The sequence below is a fragment of the Phaenicophaeus curvirostris genome, chromosome 5 (assembly GCF_032191515.1).
Source record: "Phaenicophaeus curvirostris isolate KB17595 chromosome 5, BPBGC_Pcur_1.0, whole genome shotgun sequence".
NCBI classification, from domain to species: Eukaryota; Metazoa; Chordata; class Aves; order Cuculiformes; family Cuculidae; genus Phaenicophaeus; species Phaenicophaeus curvirostris.
Genome location: NC_091396.1, coordinates 32890622 through 32907340, shown reverse-complemented (window position 1 = coordinate 32907340; position 16719 = coordinate 32890622). Strand labels below are relative to the sequence as shown.

Genomic DNA, 16719 nt, shown 5'->3' with positions numbered 1-16719 from the left:
TCTTTGATTCTTTTTCCAATATTTTAGATCGTTTAAAAACTAGGACATAAGGGCACTGGGAGGCCAAAAGCTAAACTACTAAGACAGAAAATGCTGCGATTATTTTATTTCTTTGGCAAAACCCCATTATTTCTGTAGAGAATATAGTTTGCATACAATCCCTATACCTGACAGAAGCTCCAACAAAGAGATTCCATGTAAAATTAAGTGTTTTGCACACATCGCGGTTGTGATCTACTAGTTCTGTCTCATTAAGGCCAAGAAAACAGTAACAGAAAAATCCATTTAAAAGTATGAAAAAGCAGTTGATAGGCTAAGTGTTATCATCCAAGAAAACAGAGTAACTTTCTATAGAAATGAATCAGAATTCATTGTGTTAGACTAGTAACGTTTCTTTCAGAAGATCACACAAATATCCTTAAAGGAATGAATTCTGAATGCATTACAACTGGACTTAGCATAGCTACAAAAATCTCCTGATGACAAAAGCATATTAAAAATACATACGTATCAAAAAGACATTGCTAGAATACGCAAGCAAGAGATGGCAGTAAAATGTGTTTTCTACAGAAAATTGTCAAGGACAAAGATCTTGTAGAAGCTTGGCAAGTCAGAACACAACAAACACCAGCATCTGAAATTTTGACATGTCCACTGATAATTAAAAAAATAACAACAAAAAACAAAACACCAAACAAAAAACAACCCTCCCAAAACCAAACATGCCCCAAACCAAACAAAAAATGCACAAAACCCACACACCCCAGAAATTAAGAAACAAAAAGCCAAATCAAAACCCACAACAAAATAACAAACCCACAAAACCCACAACAAAATAACATAATATTCCTGAGAAAGCATTAGGGGACTAAGGGGAAGTTACTCTTGCCCAGCTCCTATGTAAGATTTACACAATAAGTAGATATAAACTATGTTGGAAGGCAGTGTACATGGATCGGTTCAATGCAAAATGCTTTGGAAAAACCTAGCAAGAAATATATCCCAATTATGTTACCCAGGATTCAGGCAACTCAAAGATTTAAGGTTTTATATTTCTCCATTCTTGCATATATTTCTTCCAGCATTTTCTTTAAACTTGATTTTTTGAGTTCATGTTATATAAACAGTCATTGCTTAAATCTGTAGAAGTTATTAGTACAGACCAAAATTTTAATTTTATAGTTTTTCTACTTCAAAAGCAGTAAGCTCAAAAGAATTACATGCTATCTAGGAGAAGCCCAATCTAATAAATTACCACTACTGTATTAATTATATTTTTCACCAACAGTCTAATGCTGATGTAGCACAACAAAGCCTAATTCCCAACTGCTTTGCAGTTTTGGTAAAAAGTAAGTATCAAAATTAATAAACTTTACACTAGTTTGGAGAATCAGGTAGCTGCAGCCTAAGTTTTAAAAGGCAGTCAGGTAGGCCAAGCACTAGCTCTTTTAAATCAAGTCAGGTGAGCGTTTTGAAAAACAGAACAAAAAAAAGCCTGCATGTGCCACAATACTTGTATATGTACCAGAATAATCTGTCTCTGAATTTACTTAGAATCTACTATGCTAGCGGCAGGAGGGCATATACATCTAGTAACCAGTCTCTTCCCCAAGGCCAAAATGATGCAGAACACAAGTGCTTAAAAATTGGGGTGATGGGGAGTACAATTTAAATAAAAAGCATGTTTCAGGATTAAAACACTATGCTCTTCTCTCAGACGATTAATGTAAAACAAAGTGTCTCCAGTGACTTAACATTAAAGAGGCTCTTGAATCAGTGGAAACAAACTGTGTATTTACCTTTCAACATCATGGAGTATAACTTGCTCATCATTTCCTATAAAGAAAAATATAAACACTTAACATCATATTCCAGTGGCTAAAAAGCATTACACTGAAAAAAAAAATCACAAAACAATTACTATTTTTTAAAATTTTCTATTTTGAAAACAAAACTGAAGCAGAGAAGACCAATTCAGTTGCCAAGTGGTCAGCCCTCTGCTCAGTTATGTCAAAGGCTCCATGTGACATCTCCAGTCATGATCAAATGCACTAATCCATTCCATCTGCTACTGCTCAACAAATAATTCTATTCAACTGTGTTAATGATCATTCTTTGTTCAGACTGAGCTTCAGTTTCGAGACAACTGCAATAAAGAGAACATTACACGAAGCAGCAGAACACTTTTGACTTTCATGCAAATACAACTTTCTTCCTGCTCAGAGGATGCTCCATAAAAAGACAATAGAAGGTAAAAAGAGATGCCATAAGCAGAATGCACTGGGCTCCCAGTTCAAAAGCCACCAGTTCACACTGTCAGCATTCAAGGTTTTCTAACCACTGAGAAGGCATGAACACGACAGCCAGTGTAATTTCTTTTGTATTAACAAAAACCAAACCAAGTAACCAAACAATCATTATGTCACTTTTCTTTGATCACTTCCATTGAATACAATGGAAACTAACCACATGCAGGCAGACTAAGAGGGTCACAGCTACAAAGTAATTCCGCTGCCTCATGCAGTGTTTTTCAACTGTAACAACAGAATTTATTTTTTTTTGTCTCTGCACTGAATATTAATTTATCTAATTTGGCACCTTCTCTTGAGAAATATTTAGAGACATTTATATTTAATTCAGAAGAAAAGCACAGAAAGCCCACAAAGTCATAATGTTATGCTCATTACGTCTTTGTAGTTGTGATATCAAGTAGTAAAGCTTTCCTAATGTATATCAAAGCCAGGGGTTCAGAAGGAGCAAGATTTCATGTTATTATTCTCAACTGTTCAGTTGACTCAGTTTTCATTTATCCCATGCACATTTCAATTTGTATTCTGTCCCTACAGAAGAAGTATTAGAAAGTTTCTCTTTGACTAACGAGGTGTGAGATTTTTCTACATCCACTTGCTCTCTGCACAGTCTCCTATTTAAATTGCGCCAGCCTCAGATTATTGCAGTAGCTCATCTTTTCCATGGTACAATAAGCAAGACAATTACATGCAAGTGTCCTTTGATCATTAATTGCAATGGAAACTGCCCCTTATACATTACAGGCAAAGTTTACACCTAGTAAAACTCCTCTAGTGCCTGTATATTTCAGTAGTGAAAAATGTATCCTACTTTCTCCACTGACAAAATTTCTTCCAGCAAATACTTCTGCTCCTCACCCTCTACACAGTGCGAACAAAAGAATCATTCCTAGATGCCTGGATTCAGGCCTCTAGTCATCATGGGATCAACCTTACCTTCCATCACAAGCTCCAAAATGGGAAAGAAAGAATGAAAGGAGGGTGCGCGTGGAAAAACCCCTTTTGTGTGTGGGATGAGAAGGTGGTAATGAAAATCTAAACATGAACTGCTTGGTTCTTCCTTGAAGAAAACATCACGGCTATTCAGCCCAGTAGGGTTCCCACTTATAGTGTTTTACTTTGACATAGGAGAGTTCATCCTTCATTGAGAATAACTGGGTTGTACTTGTATACGCAACTCTCCTTTTATAACCTCTCTTGTTTTGACAATTGCAGTTAGAACAATCAGAAATACAAGAAGTATCTGCAATTCCCTTCAATTATACCTGCAAGGACAAAATACTACAGAGCACATACAGAGGAGCACAGTTAGGGTGGCCTGTGTGTCACATTAGTCTCCTACAGAAATAAATGCAGTACCTTGCAAGTTTATTTCAGTTTTTCACATACCTAACATTAAACATAAATTTCATGCAGTTTACTAAGAGGGGATCTTTCATTTCAAATGCAGCTCTGCTCTCAGCACATGTGGACAGAGAAGGGCAACAGTATTCTCCAGGGATGGGAACTTTTTAGTATCTTGAGACAGTTTTTTCTCCAGAGGTGACATACAAAACACTGCCCACTCAGTTCCTGCCTTCCACTTTCATAATGGCTACATGTAGTGCATGTTACACCTGTGCTCCTTCAAAGCAAAGAGCTTTGAAAGTCCTTGGATGCAATTCAGTTCGTACTGAAGTGGAAAACCCTTTCTCCTCTGCTATCAAAATCTGCTTTAGGGAAGGGACATCAGATCTTAAGACATCAGTCACTGCCAGCTTTTTTTAAAGAACCAGTTGAGTTCTGTGTGTCTTCTGCCGGTTTCCATACAGTATTTTTTTTAGAGTTTTGTGGGGGTTTTTTCTTTTTTTTTTTCTTTAAGGATTCTGACTCCTGTGATTTGAATACAACTCCAATATCAGTACAGGGGGAGATGATGACCAATAGATCTTAGGACCCACAGTTCTTTCAGACCTTTAAAGAATCTCCCAGAACACTGCTGGGGGAATAAATATAGTTAGTCCAATTTTATGAACAGAGATAAAACAGATGGTGCATCTAGGACATGCAGTAAAATGACTCTTTACAAAGAATTCAAGAGTCAGACTCACAGCCCTTACAGATGAGCTCTGTGAATCTTGGTGGAGTAGCTGAAAAAGTCCCTGACTCCTCCGTTGGAAATAATTTCTGGCAGAGCACAGTGTGTTTATGCAGCCTGGAGGAGGAAAAAGATGAGAACGGCCAGTTTGTCTGTGCATCGCCTGCCACAGCTCATCTAACCTGGCATCTTAGCAAAAATGCACCATAATCGGCGATATAAATCTTTAACTGTAGATGTTACGGCGGAGGGGTTGGAACTGCATGATCTTTAAGGTCCCTTCCAACCCAAATCATTCTATAATTCTATGTTAACTGCAGTGGCAAGGTATAGGCAAACCACTCTGCTGCCCTTCCTGTGAAAACAGTAGCCACTGAGAGTGCAATGTACAAAGGGCTGAGCTGGAAATGAGAAAATACTGTTACAGCTCCTCCAGCAAGATTTGGCACAGTTCATTCCTTGAATATTCATGTAAGGTTCCATTTGTCTGAATTCAAACTAAAGTAAAACAGACTCCAGCCCAAATTTTCAATGGAATCGGTCATGCAGATATATTCATTTTAAGACAGTGTGGACAGCTGTCTCTCATAAAAAAACAGCAGTGCCCTGAATCAGAAGATAGGAATCACTAATTTAATTTTTCAGGTTTTCTCCACCTGAGAAGTATATCTGAATAATTTCATCCTTAAAGTCTGAAACCACCTTAAGATTTGTCATGTCTTTTTTTTCTAAGCAATGTTGTCGTTTTAACACAGCACTGAGGACGGGAAGCTTCCACCATTCACATGCTGAGAATCAATTTACAGCATTGATTTGCAGTTCACAAATGTAGTGAAAGGCTCTGATCAAGTAGTCTCAAAATATCCTAAAATAAATCTAGTTGTATGTTAACAGATATACTGATGAAAGTTACAAATTCCTGTCCATTCTATTCTCATGTCAGATAGGGGAAACAAAGTACAGCAGAAAATGGCACTGATGGCATTTTGACAGTCTCAGGCCTTTTTCTTCTCAATTCAATTTTCCTCTGTACCTCAGCACTTCAAAAACTAAGTAATGAAAGGAAAAAAAATTCTGTGGATTATTACCCCAGAACAAGTACATGTCCACTTTCCTTATATTAATTTTAAGACTGCATTAAACTTTCTGTTAAAAGTGGATTTATATTAAGGAAAATGAATAATAGCAAGGCAAATTAGAGCCCAATGCACCAACAGTTCTAAAAGAAAGGCACTTATTTAGTGAGGACTAAAATGATGTCAGAAAAAGCGATCCCCCAATAGAAGGAAATAGTCCTTCATTAGCAATCTAAGGGTGCAGTAAAATCAGGGAGTAGCAGCAGAGATTTTCAAGCATCGTGCTTGAATGCCAGAGAGGATAGAGGGTCTGCTCTCCGTAGAGCTAAGAGTGAATAACAAAGACCATGTTCCACAGGCTGTAGCACAAGCAGGGGCAGACTGGATCCAGGATTCTCATGACATCTCGAGACACAATGAGGTGACACCAGCATTTGGGAAAAGGAGAAGCATGACGAAACTGGAAGCGTTATGATAGCTAAAGAACATCTTGTTCCTGAAGAACCTTCATCTGCTGATTAAGGACATCTTCCAGACCCTTAGGGGACTATGGAAAAGACTTTTCATGTGGGGCAGGATTTTGTTTATGGCTTCTACTCTAAGACATTCACAATGTTTCTGTGAAATCAGGGTACTCTTCATCCTTACCTCCAGAGAACACTTTAGTATTGCCACTGTTGAAAGCCAGGCAGAAGATATTAGAGTGATGCTCTCCTTTCAGCTGGACTGGTTTGACTCTTGAATGGATGGCTTCTTCCATATGCCAAAGTAAGACCCGGCGGTCATCCCCTCCTAGAAGAAAGAAGGAAACGCGTCAACTGATGACAGACAAGTTATTTAACTCAGCAATTATTCATACAAGGCTCTGCTGAAACCCTAATCAACATTAGAAAAGTATATACCTTGCAAGGGTTTGGATATATGGACACATATTTACCTTAACATGCCATGCAGTCAGGTACTCAATATTAACAAAAACAGAGGAATCAGCAGGAAAAGTTTGGATTAAACAGCTGCCATTCTGTGAACACATCCTCGAATACTGTGTTCAGTTCTGGGCCCCTCACCACAAGAAGGATGTTGAGGCTCTGGAGTGAGTCCAGAGAAGAGCAACAAAGCTGGTGAAGGGGCTGGAGAACAGGTCTTACGAGGAGCGGCTGAGAGAGCTGGGGTTGTTTAGCCTGGAGAAGAGGAGGCTGAGGGGAGACCTCATTGCTCTCTACAACTACCTGAAAGGAGGTTGTAGAGAGGAGGGTGCTGGCCTCTTCTCCCAAGTGACGAGGGACAGGACAAGAGGGAATGGCCTCAAGCTCCACCAGGGGAGATTTAGGCTGGACATTAGGAAAAAATTTTTCACAGGAAGGGTCACTGGGCACTGGAACAGGCTGCCCAGGGAGGTGGTTGATTCACCTTCCCTGGAAGTGTTTAAGGCACGGGTGGACGAGGTGCTAAGGGGCATGGTTTAGTGTTTGATAGGAATGGTTGGACTCGATGATCTGGTAGGTCTCTTCCAACCTGGTTATTCTATGATTCTATGATTCTACATAGTGACAAACTATAGCAATCTGGAGACTCAGAATTTTACTAGTAGATAAAATTCTGTGGCAAGCTGCAGATGAATTATATGCCAAATTAACATATGCATGTTGGCAAAACACTTCTACACCAACTCCTTGTGACCAGCATCACTTAGGTTATTTACAAAACAGGAACTTTTTTTCCCCCTTTCACCAACAACTTTATCTCCTCTAGCAGTCTTCGCAAAGTCTTCATAGTGCAGGTTGGCTACAGGACTGACACGTGGCCATTAAAAGATGTTACTGAAACATTCAGAAGTCTTCAGCATGCACAGTTACGTCATGCTTCTAGATGTGTAAAGGTTAAGACTGACATTTCTGAGGTGAACTACTGAAAAATAGAACTGGGGAAAAGAAGTTCAACTTTTGCTTTATAGCTTGCTGTGTTTCCAATTGCTTGACAAAGCACAGTTCTCAGTTTAGAGCTTTACACCTCCTTCCCTGACTGGTGAACAGTCAGATAAAGTAAATAGTAGACTCTGTTCATGCTTGAATTACATTAGACTTGTTGATTAGGAAGAGAAGAAAAAATTCAAGATACTGTTTGTATTGGACCAGGACTCTCAACATCCATTTTGGATGCCTATAAAAATCTGAATAAAGGCTTCAAGTCAGACTCAAAATAGTTTTGGTATCTGTCTTTAATAACAAATGCAAGAGAAAGGCATCACAAATCAAAAGTGCCATTAGAAACATGCTGATTTCAGTTAAAACATTTTACTGCTTCTTCACACAATCAAAAGCATAAACTAAGTGCCTTCTTTCCAGAAGGAAAAAGGCACGAAACAGAGAAAAAAGGAAATTGAAATTAAGTGGTCTGTCGTTTGCTTCAAGAAGAGGTAAATGCATAAATAGAATTCATGACTACTGTTAATCAGATTTCTTAAAACTTTTCACACCATATTAATAAGTTTTCCCATGGAACTGAGTTATGCCAAACATCCTTTAAGTTAACAGTCCCTCAGCCTTTAAGTCCCCTAACAGATTTTATGGCAATCACTTTGATAAACAGTACGGCTGCATGTTATGCTTACCCATGCTCCATGAAATTAATTGTGTATTCCTCCTCCTGATTTTGTACTTCACAGAGCAAACAAGAACACATGATAAAAAGATCTGTGATATATTTGATAAGTACTAGGAATAAGAGTCAAATGTGATGGGTCCAAAAAAACTCAGAGTAATTTATAGTCAGCTAAACTGATGGGCACCTAAGATTCCTTTCTGTCCAGAAACAGGAGAGAAAGTTGTATCTGCCCCCTAGTGATTGCAGGTAAGGAGACATAGAAATACATGACCGTTGAAACACAGGACATTAGTCATGCTAAAATCAAGAAGTAATTGTCACACTTAATGTTGTTATTTTCCAAAGCTGCCAACAGCCAGGTCTTAACGTCATCACTAACTGGCAAACAATTTAAGCAACATTTAAGGCTGGTGAACACCAGCACTGCTTCTATCAGTCTACATTTATTGTCTTTCAAAACTTCTGTAAAACATGTTTCAGGGCAATACATAATAACACACTGTTGTCGACTGTTACCATAGCAAACCAATTTGCAACAACACTGCAATGTCTACACATCCTCCTACCTGAGAGCACAGCCATTCAGGTGTCTCACTTTAACAGGAAACTCACTAGTTTCCCCTACCCATCTAGTCCAGATACAAACAAAAATATGAAGATATCCAAAGACAACAAACATTACTGTGGTTTCCAGCACATACACAGTATGGTAGGAATGAGACAGACTGCAATTTGTGCAGAAGACCCTGCGACAGCATTAGAAGTTGCCACTACCTTCTTTTTTCTAAGTTCCCATACTTGAATGCCAGTTTCCTCTTCCTCTAGCTTAGAAACAACTATTCCTCCTGAACCCAAATGTCTGTCTCTCCCCCAAAATCTAGATCCCCGTGGGACTTTAGTACAAAAGGCCTCACAATCGAGTATCCAACACTACAACAGCCTGAGAACTATGTTTGCCTGCGTGTTGGCATGTTCCTCACCTTAGGAACTTTTAAAGATTCCCTACACTCATGCAATTCTGTCCCTTCTCCAACTATTGTATATCTATGCATATGCATCTCATATACAGTGTTACATACATTTTATATTTTATACATAAGGTTATACCCAATCCCTGGAGTTGTTCAAGGTCAGATTGGATTGGGCTTTGAACAATCTGATCCAGTGGGAGGTGTCCCTGCCTATGGCAGGGGAGTTGAATTGGATGATCTTTAAGGTCCCTTCCAACCCAAACCATTCTGTGATTCTGCGATCTATTTATACATCTATATATACCTATTGTCTTGCACATACTTGTCTTTGAGAATGTCTACAGCCTTGTTTCATGCCTCAGTTTTATTCCACTTATGCGCCACTGCAACAGACAAGTTTAACAAAACAAAAATGTTAACTGGGTTGGAAACGCGTTTCCTTCTAACTCCAACTCAACTATTCCAGAAATACTTCTGACTTAAGGCCATTTCCACCAGAAAGAAAAACCCTTACCAATGTGTCCAGTCATGGGAGGATGTGGCAGAACAACACTTTACCAGTCTCTGCATCCTCATACAAGAAAGCAACAAGTGTTAAGTCGCAGGCAAATATACCCAAGAAAATGCAAATCTTGTGATTGAAACCAGGAGAAGTACAAACCAGGAAATGCAATCTCTGCTACCAAAATCTGACTCTTATTCTAAGAGGGAAGAACGGAGGGAGGCACACGGGTAGGGGAAGGTATACAGGTAGACAGCAAAGAAAAGGCAAGCACATAGAGCTTTTACATTCTGTAGAAAGGAACTGCGATTCATCAGACACAAACTGCATGCACATTATGCAACATAAGCTACAGGCCTGAGAATGAGAGGTATCTCCAGGCCTATAGCATTCATTCTATACAGTTCATCAAGTGAATGCAGATTAAGATGCTTTTGATTTACAGTGGATTTACTTGTGCACATACACAACGTGTACAACCTTCTACAATGTGTGAAGCCTTCAAAACTTTTCAAAAGACGCTGTACCCACTGCACAAATGTGATAATTCCACAACACTTCCCAAAAGAGAATAACTATGTATGGCAAGGGTATGTTCTTGACATGATAGAGTACATACCAACAGCAACAGGTTTACTACGTATCTAGGAAGCCTGGATACACGGCCTCATATAAAAATACCTTAGACGCCAAGGCTCCACACATGGATCTCCTAGAAAGTGAAGCCTCACAAAGTTTTGAGCTTGGAATTTTTCAGTTCATGGTGTCATAAGTAATAAATCTGACATCTGCAAAGTATCTTCACTTATTTCTTATTTTGCTGATTCTGTTTAGGGCTGCATGACTGACAATTACAAAAGCAAAAGTTTGCATGACCAAGCTAAGAATCGTACAATGCCATTCCACAGATACCCTTCAGAAAGGAAACACATTTTAAAAGACTTAATGAGTCAGATACTTCAGTGTTCATTATGGGTCAAACCTGCTTCTACATTCAAAACCAAAGTGAGAGAGGAAAAGAAGTCAGACCACAGAAGTACTTGTGATCAGAGAGGCGAGAAGTTTATCAACTTCCCATATTACTCTTGATAAAAAAAAATTTAAAAAAAAAGAGTATCCAGTTGTTTGGGGTTTTTTACAAGCACATATGAACATAAAATACATACACATGCATTTCTTCTCTGCCCCAGGTCACTGGAATACTTTGTTAATGTTTTGGGCCTTCCAACTAACGATGATAAGAAACGCAGGTAGGATTAAGGAATTCTACCCAGAAGATACATAACAAAACACACCTAAAATTAAAGCTTGAATTTCAAATCTTGGGGTAGTTATCCTGAAATATATTCTTGAGTACACAAACACTTTGTTTTCACTCTTGACAATCTTCTAGTCCCTCTGCCCCCGAAGTGGATCTCCCAGAAGAATTAAAAGTGCCTTTTCTTCTTTGCAGTTTGCCTGCTTCAGAATGGTTTGTGCATACTACATACCCCAAAACTGGGGAGGGGGGGGAAGGAAGGAAATTATTTTATTGTGTTTTGGCTTAGGGTTTTTCTTTTTATCTTTTTTTTTTTCCCAAGTAGCACAGACAAACACTATAGGTATGATATGCCTATTATAGGTAACTGAGCAAGTCCCAAATGACTCAGCATGGCACACATTTCTGCACAAACAGCTCACTGCCTCCACAGTTCCTGAATCAAAACATTGTAGTTTTGCCCTCCTTTTGGACTAGTTCTTCCCAAAAAAAAGTTTCCTGATTTGGTTACCTTCTAAATAGGTAATCACGAAATTTATATACAATCAAATTTGGAAGAAGACTCTATCTTGTATTAACAGTGGTCTGTCTATCTGTGGTATAAGCCTGTTCCTATTAGTCCTAAGATGGTTCAAAGAGGGCCAGAATATACCCTTGCCAAAACCAAAGCCAGTCTAAACAGTATCTGCATAGCTCATGAAACACACTTGAGTTCTTGTGTGCTGACAGAAGCACTTCAAAACTATACCAGTTGGGACTTACAACCTGCAGTTTTAAGGTGCATCAACCCTGCTGATTGTGGACAAAGCTCAAGAAAGACCACTAGTCCTCTTTGTCTCCCAGGTACTGGGACTAGTCACTGAAGAACCTACTTGGCAATTGGGCAACATTTCCAAACCATAACATAAAAGATTATTCTTGTCAACAAGATTAATTGCTCAAGGAGTTGCAGGAAGCACAGAGTGTGGGATCGGATGATATTCCAAAAAGTTGATCACTTAATTGACCCTGTGTAATTCAGACTGTGTCAGAATTACTCCCAGTATATGTGTCCCTAGTTTGTTCTTAAAAGAAACAGCGCTGAGGTAGATTTCACACCCTCCTTAGGTAGCCTATTTCAGTGCTTCATTATCCTTGCCATTAGGCAGATTATCCTAATATGTAGCCTAAGGGTGCAGTTTGACCTTTCATATAATCCCACTCCCCCTTGCCATGTGCTCCTACTCTCTTCCCTCCCATTTTGGTGGTGATGCAGCCAGAGGGTGAGTAGGTTACAGAAATTGGCCTGACAGAAAATCAACTGTCAGGAAAACAACATCTCCCTCCCTATTCCTTCCCCCTGTTCAGATGCTTCATACCAGTCAATGACTTCAAGCTATAGAAGTGCCACTCTACAAACAGAGAGAAGAAATAAGCGGATGACCTACAGGATGAAGCAGAAGTGTAAGATCCGACAGCATCCCAAAACCTTTCTTCCTATAATTTAAGACCATTTCTTTGCCCTATTCCCAGTGGACAGAGTTGACAACTTCATGTAATAATAATTAAAAACACTTTTATGCAGCTTAAGACTTGAATCTCTACTCAGCTATTCTTTCTGCAGACTAAATGGATCCCTTTCTTTCAGGCTTTTACTTTTCTAGATCTCTGATCATTCTTTGTCCCCTTTCCAGAACTTTCTCTAGTTCAGCCAAATCTTTCTCAAAGCAGTGGTGAAAATTGAGCACTGCACTCCATTTGAGTCCCCAACAGCACTATATTGGGGTGCAAGATTATGTCACATGCTTTTTCATGTCTAATGATATTTATTTTGTGACCTATTATAACATTCAGATTACAGTCTAGTTTCTATAGTGTATTTGAAGAGGTGACCATTTTTACTCACATGCTGTAGATTGCACTTGTCCCTATCAAACCACATGACACTTTTCCAGGTAATGATTCTTAATTAACTTAAAATTCAACTCCTATCCTCTGAAATTATTGGTGCCTTTTCTGGTACCACCTTTAAATCTTATAATTTCTCAGATGTTAATGAAAGCATCGTGTAGTAACTGGACCCAAGATCCCTCCTCATAGAACTCTGCTTGATATGAGCAGACTAAGATCAAGACATAAACATACTTGATACATACTCCACTTACATCAGAAGAAATATTTTTTCTACCTTTGCTAAAGTCACCCCACAGCCCTATTTTAGGCTCATGCTTCTTCAGATTTATAAGGTAACCAAATGACAGATATATTTCCAGTACTTTCTTCAATCTCTACAAATTTATGATCGCAGAAGAGCTATTAGGCTTTGCATTATCTGGTGAGGAAAAAAGAAGCCATGAGAAAAAGTACATATGCATGGATTAAGTAAACTTCAGATTACAGTACTCCCCAGAAGTTATCTCAAAAGTGCAGTTTAAAGTAGGAAAAAAAAAAAAAAAAAAAAAGAGGGAGGTTCTGATAACGATACTCATGTTTATAAGGGATAGCAGGCATGAAAAATGACAGTCAGATAAACAGGAAAACATGTCCACTAAACTTGATGATGGGAGAAAGAAAGCCTATTACACAGATGCTTAGCATATCTGAGGGAAGAAGTCAGCTGCACATCACTGCATGGTGAATTTAATTTCCATGCACGGACAGTCTTGTGTCTCTCAAACTGTTAACAGAAGACTACCCTACCTAGTATAAAAAATGTTGCAAAGATACATTTTGTTCAACTAAATCTTTCAACTCCATCCAGCAGCCAGTTTTAACTGATATTAGCCCGCTTACACAGTTCTTATATGTTAAGCTTCCCTCATGTCATTCTGCAGACAGAGGTCTTTTCCACCTGTCACATTCCATCTTCTCCTGAGTATCAGACTCTTCCTTCCATCTCTCTCAGTTTTCTTTAATTCTTGTCCTTATGCTCATCCCTTCTTGTAGCACTCCTGCCCCAAAACATTAGTGTGTGTGTCTCTCTCTTTCTCCCCCTCTCTAAAGTGACACTATTGAGTTCCACACAGGTACAGCAAAAGCCTCAGGATTGCCCCCCAGCCCAGCTTGTTGACCTCAACTTTTTTACTTGGAAATATGGTTTGTAACAAAACTAATCAGCATTAAATGTGTAACCTCCACAGCAAGATTTAAAGAAGTTCAGATGCCAAAAAGTTTCAAACATGCTTTCAAAAAGCCTGCTGAGGGCGGTCAACACTGAAGTTCTCTCCAAAATCCTAATGGGAAAACTGTCTGGAACTGTAATATAAACCCTGTTTAAGCAATTTTAACTTCTTAAAAATCGTCTTCACTTAGTCTTTCTCACAGTCAACATAAAACTTTGTTAAAAGCAGTTATCAGAATTAGAGCTCTTTATTTTCTCAGGTCATCAGTACAAGATCAGATTTAAGGCAGTCTGTTCTTAATTATCTGCAGTTTGTGCACTGCTAATACACATAACTTAAGTATCCCCTCCCAACCTCCGCCTCTTTTTTTTTTTTTTTTAACTTGCTTCCTAATTATCACATGAAATTTAGGAGAGTAGAGCTCTAGTACCATTTGTGTGCTACATACAGAGGAAAAGCTTGTCCCCTTTAAGCATTCTGTAGCTTTATGAGAAGTTAGCAAATTGAAAACTGGACATGGCTTGAAGGTGTTCCCTTTATATATGCTTTGTTACATGTCCACTTGATGGGAAATCTGCCTCCATTCACTCACTGCAGCTACCTGGACTTAGGCAGTTTGGATGAAATTCTCAAATGTCCCTAATAGCCCTCAACACTTTATGCTTCTACCTGAAGAGAGGACGTCAGCATAGGTAAGTGCATCAATGACACGATAAGACCTGAAGCGTCTCCCGAGGCTTTCTTGAGCACGAACAGAAAGCAGTGATGGTGTTTCCATCACTTATTACGGAAAACAAAAAAATCAACAATAGGTGCGCTTCAGCCCTCTCTAGCACTATGTAAGTAGAAATAGAAAGCTGTACTTAGTAGCGGAAAAGGACTAGTACAAACCAGCATGCCAACCCTAGCATGTCTCAGGTCTTCAGAACAGATGAATCTGCATTCCCTTCCAAAACAAATATACATGTATATATGTGCGTGTATGAATATATGTATATTCACAGGATAAATGGATGCATATCTCAAAAGTTGTGTAGAGAAGATGAAATAATGCCTGACAATAACACCGAGATCCTCCATGTACGCTTATTCCAGCAATCACCAGACTTTCAAGTTTCTTCAGGCAAGAAAGTTAAATTTGGGAAGGTCTCGGTGCACCACCTCCCTTCTACGTTTCTGCGGCGTTTCCATTCTGCCCTCTCTTACAGGTAACCAAACGGCCTTAACAACTTTTTTTACCGACCCCTCGCGTCGTTTCTCGAGCTACAACCCATCCCCGCGGGCCAGAGCTGCCCCTGCCCCTCTCGGCCACCCTCTCCCCCGCCCCGGGAGGGACCCGGCCCCCAACAAAGCCGCGGCGGGCACGGCGGTGCCGGAGCCCCGCGGTTCCTCCGCCCGCGGCCTGCAGCGCCCGGACAGGCCCCGGCCTCGCGTGGCCGCCTTCCACCGCCGGGCCCGGAGGGAAACAGGCACCTGCGCCGCCGGGAAGGGCGGGGGGAAGCAAGGGCGGCCACAGCCCCTTCCCCGCTGAGGTGAGGGGGAAAGGGTGTGAAGGCAGCCCCGCTGTCGCAGCCGAGCCCGTGCCTCCCACCTGACAGCAGGGAGGGGGATGGAGCCCCCCCCCCCCAAAAAAAAAACCCAAAACACCGACACCAAAACACACGTATCCCCCTCTGCAACGCGAGAGTGAGGAATAAAACAAAACCCTCCCCCAGGAGAGAACGGGGGGTGGCCCCGAAGTGACCGGAGCCTCAATCGACACACCACTTCCCCCCAAAAAAAGAACCCCGTGATGGGAAATGTCACCACAATGCAACCTTCGGGGCCGCCTCCCACCGCCCCCTCCCGACACTAAACCCCCCCTTTAAGGTGGGGGGGAAAGAGGCCAGCAGCAAATAAGGGGGCAGCACCGCTCCCACCCACCCCCACGCACTAAAATCCCCCTTCAAGGTGGGGGAAAAACAGGCGAGCACCAAATAAGGGGACAGTCCCCCCTACTACTACCCCCTGGGAACTAAAATCCCTTTTTAAGGTGGGGGGAAAAGCAGGCGAGCAGCAAATAAGGGGTCAGCCCTGCTCCCACCTCCCGCCCTGGAAACGCTCCCGTTCAAACTTTGTTCGGAGCTCCCTCTCCTCTCCCACCCCAATAACAGCAGAATTTAAAACCTGTCAACCATTTTAGATCTGTACTTGGGAAACGTTATTCCCGGGCACCGGCGGGGTGGAGGAATGACTCCGAGAGCCGCCGCGGCTGCCCTCCCCCCGCGCCAGGAGGAGGAGAAGGAAGATGCTTTCCGTGGAGGGGGGCGAGGGACAAGGAGCGCCCGCTTTTTTTTTACCTGAGACCAGCCACTGCCCTCCATTGTTGGAGAATTCAATGGCATTGACACAGCCGAAGTGGCCCAGGAGGTCCTTCTTGTAGAGGTTCCTGCATCCCCGCAGGCGTCTCCGCTGGAAGTCGTGGGTGAGCAGGGGGTCCCCCTCCACGCCCCGCCGGGACAGGAACCCCACCACGGACCGCATGCCGCGACGCTTCATGCCGCCGCCGCCCCTTCCTCCCCTCCCCCGCTCGCCCCCCCTCTCCCCTCCTTGTTATGGTTATGAAGATTCTTTTTCTTTAGCCAGCCATGGCAGAGAGGTGTTAGACACTCCGCCGCTTCCTGATCCCGCTGGCTCCGCCCCGCTCCCCTCCCGCGGCTCCGGCCGCGACGCCCGCCCCGGCCACACAGCGGCCGCCGCGGCGCTTTTTCAACTCGCCCCCGCGGCGACGGGTGAATCTGGGCTCCCGCCGCCCCCGGGGGGCTCGCTGCCCTCCGCCCGC

The 16719-nt window shown here is 41.5% G+C and overlaps 1 protein-coding gene across 1 annotated transcript in view; it reads right to left on the bottom strand.

Moving 5' to 3' along the window:
• Window positions 1–16462, bottom strand: part of DCAF5 (DDB1 and CUL4 associated factor 5) — a 68011-nt gene extending 51549 nt beyond the window's left edge. Inside the window, exons 1-3 of the mRNA XM_069858173.1 lie at window positions 16238–16462; window positions 6111–6254; window positions 1800–1836 (exon numbers count right to left, since the gene is read on the bottom strand). Of these exons, the coding sequence (XP_069714274.1) occupies window positions 1800–1836; window positions 6111–6254; window positions 16238–16436 (380 nt within the window). The 5' untranslated portion in view covers window positions 16437–16462. The remainder of the gene's footprint in view (window positions 1–1799; window positions 1837–6110; window positions 6255–16237) is intronic.
• Between the last annotated feature and the right edge of the window lie 257 nt (window positions 16463–16719).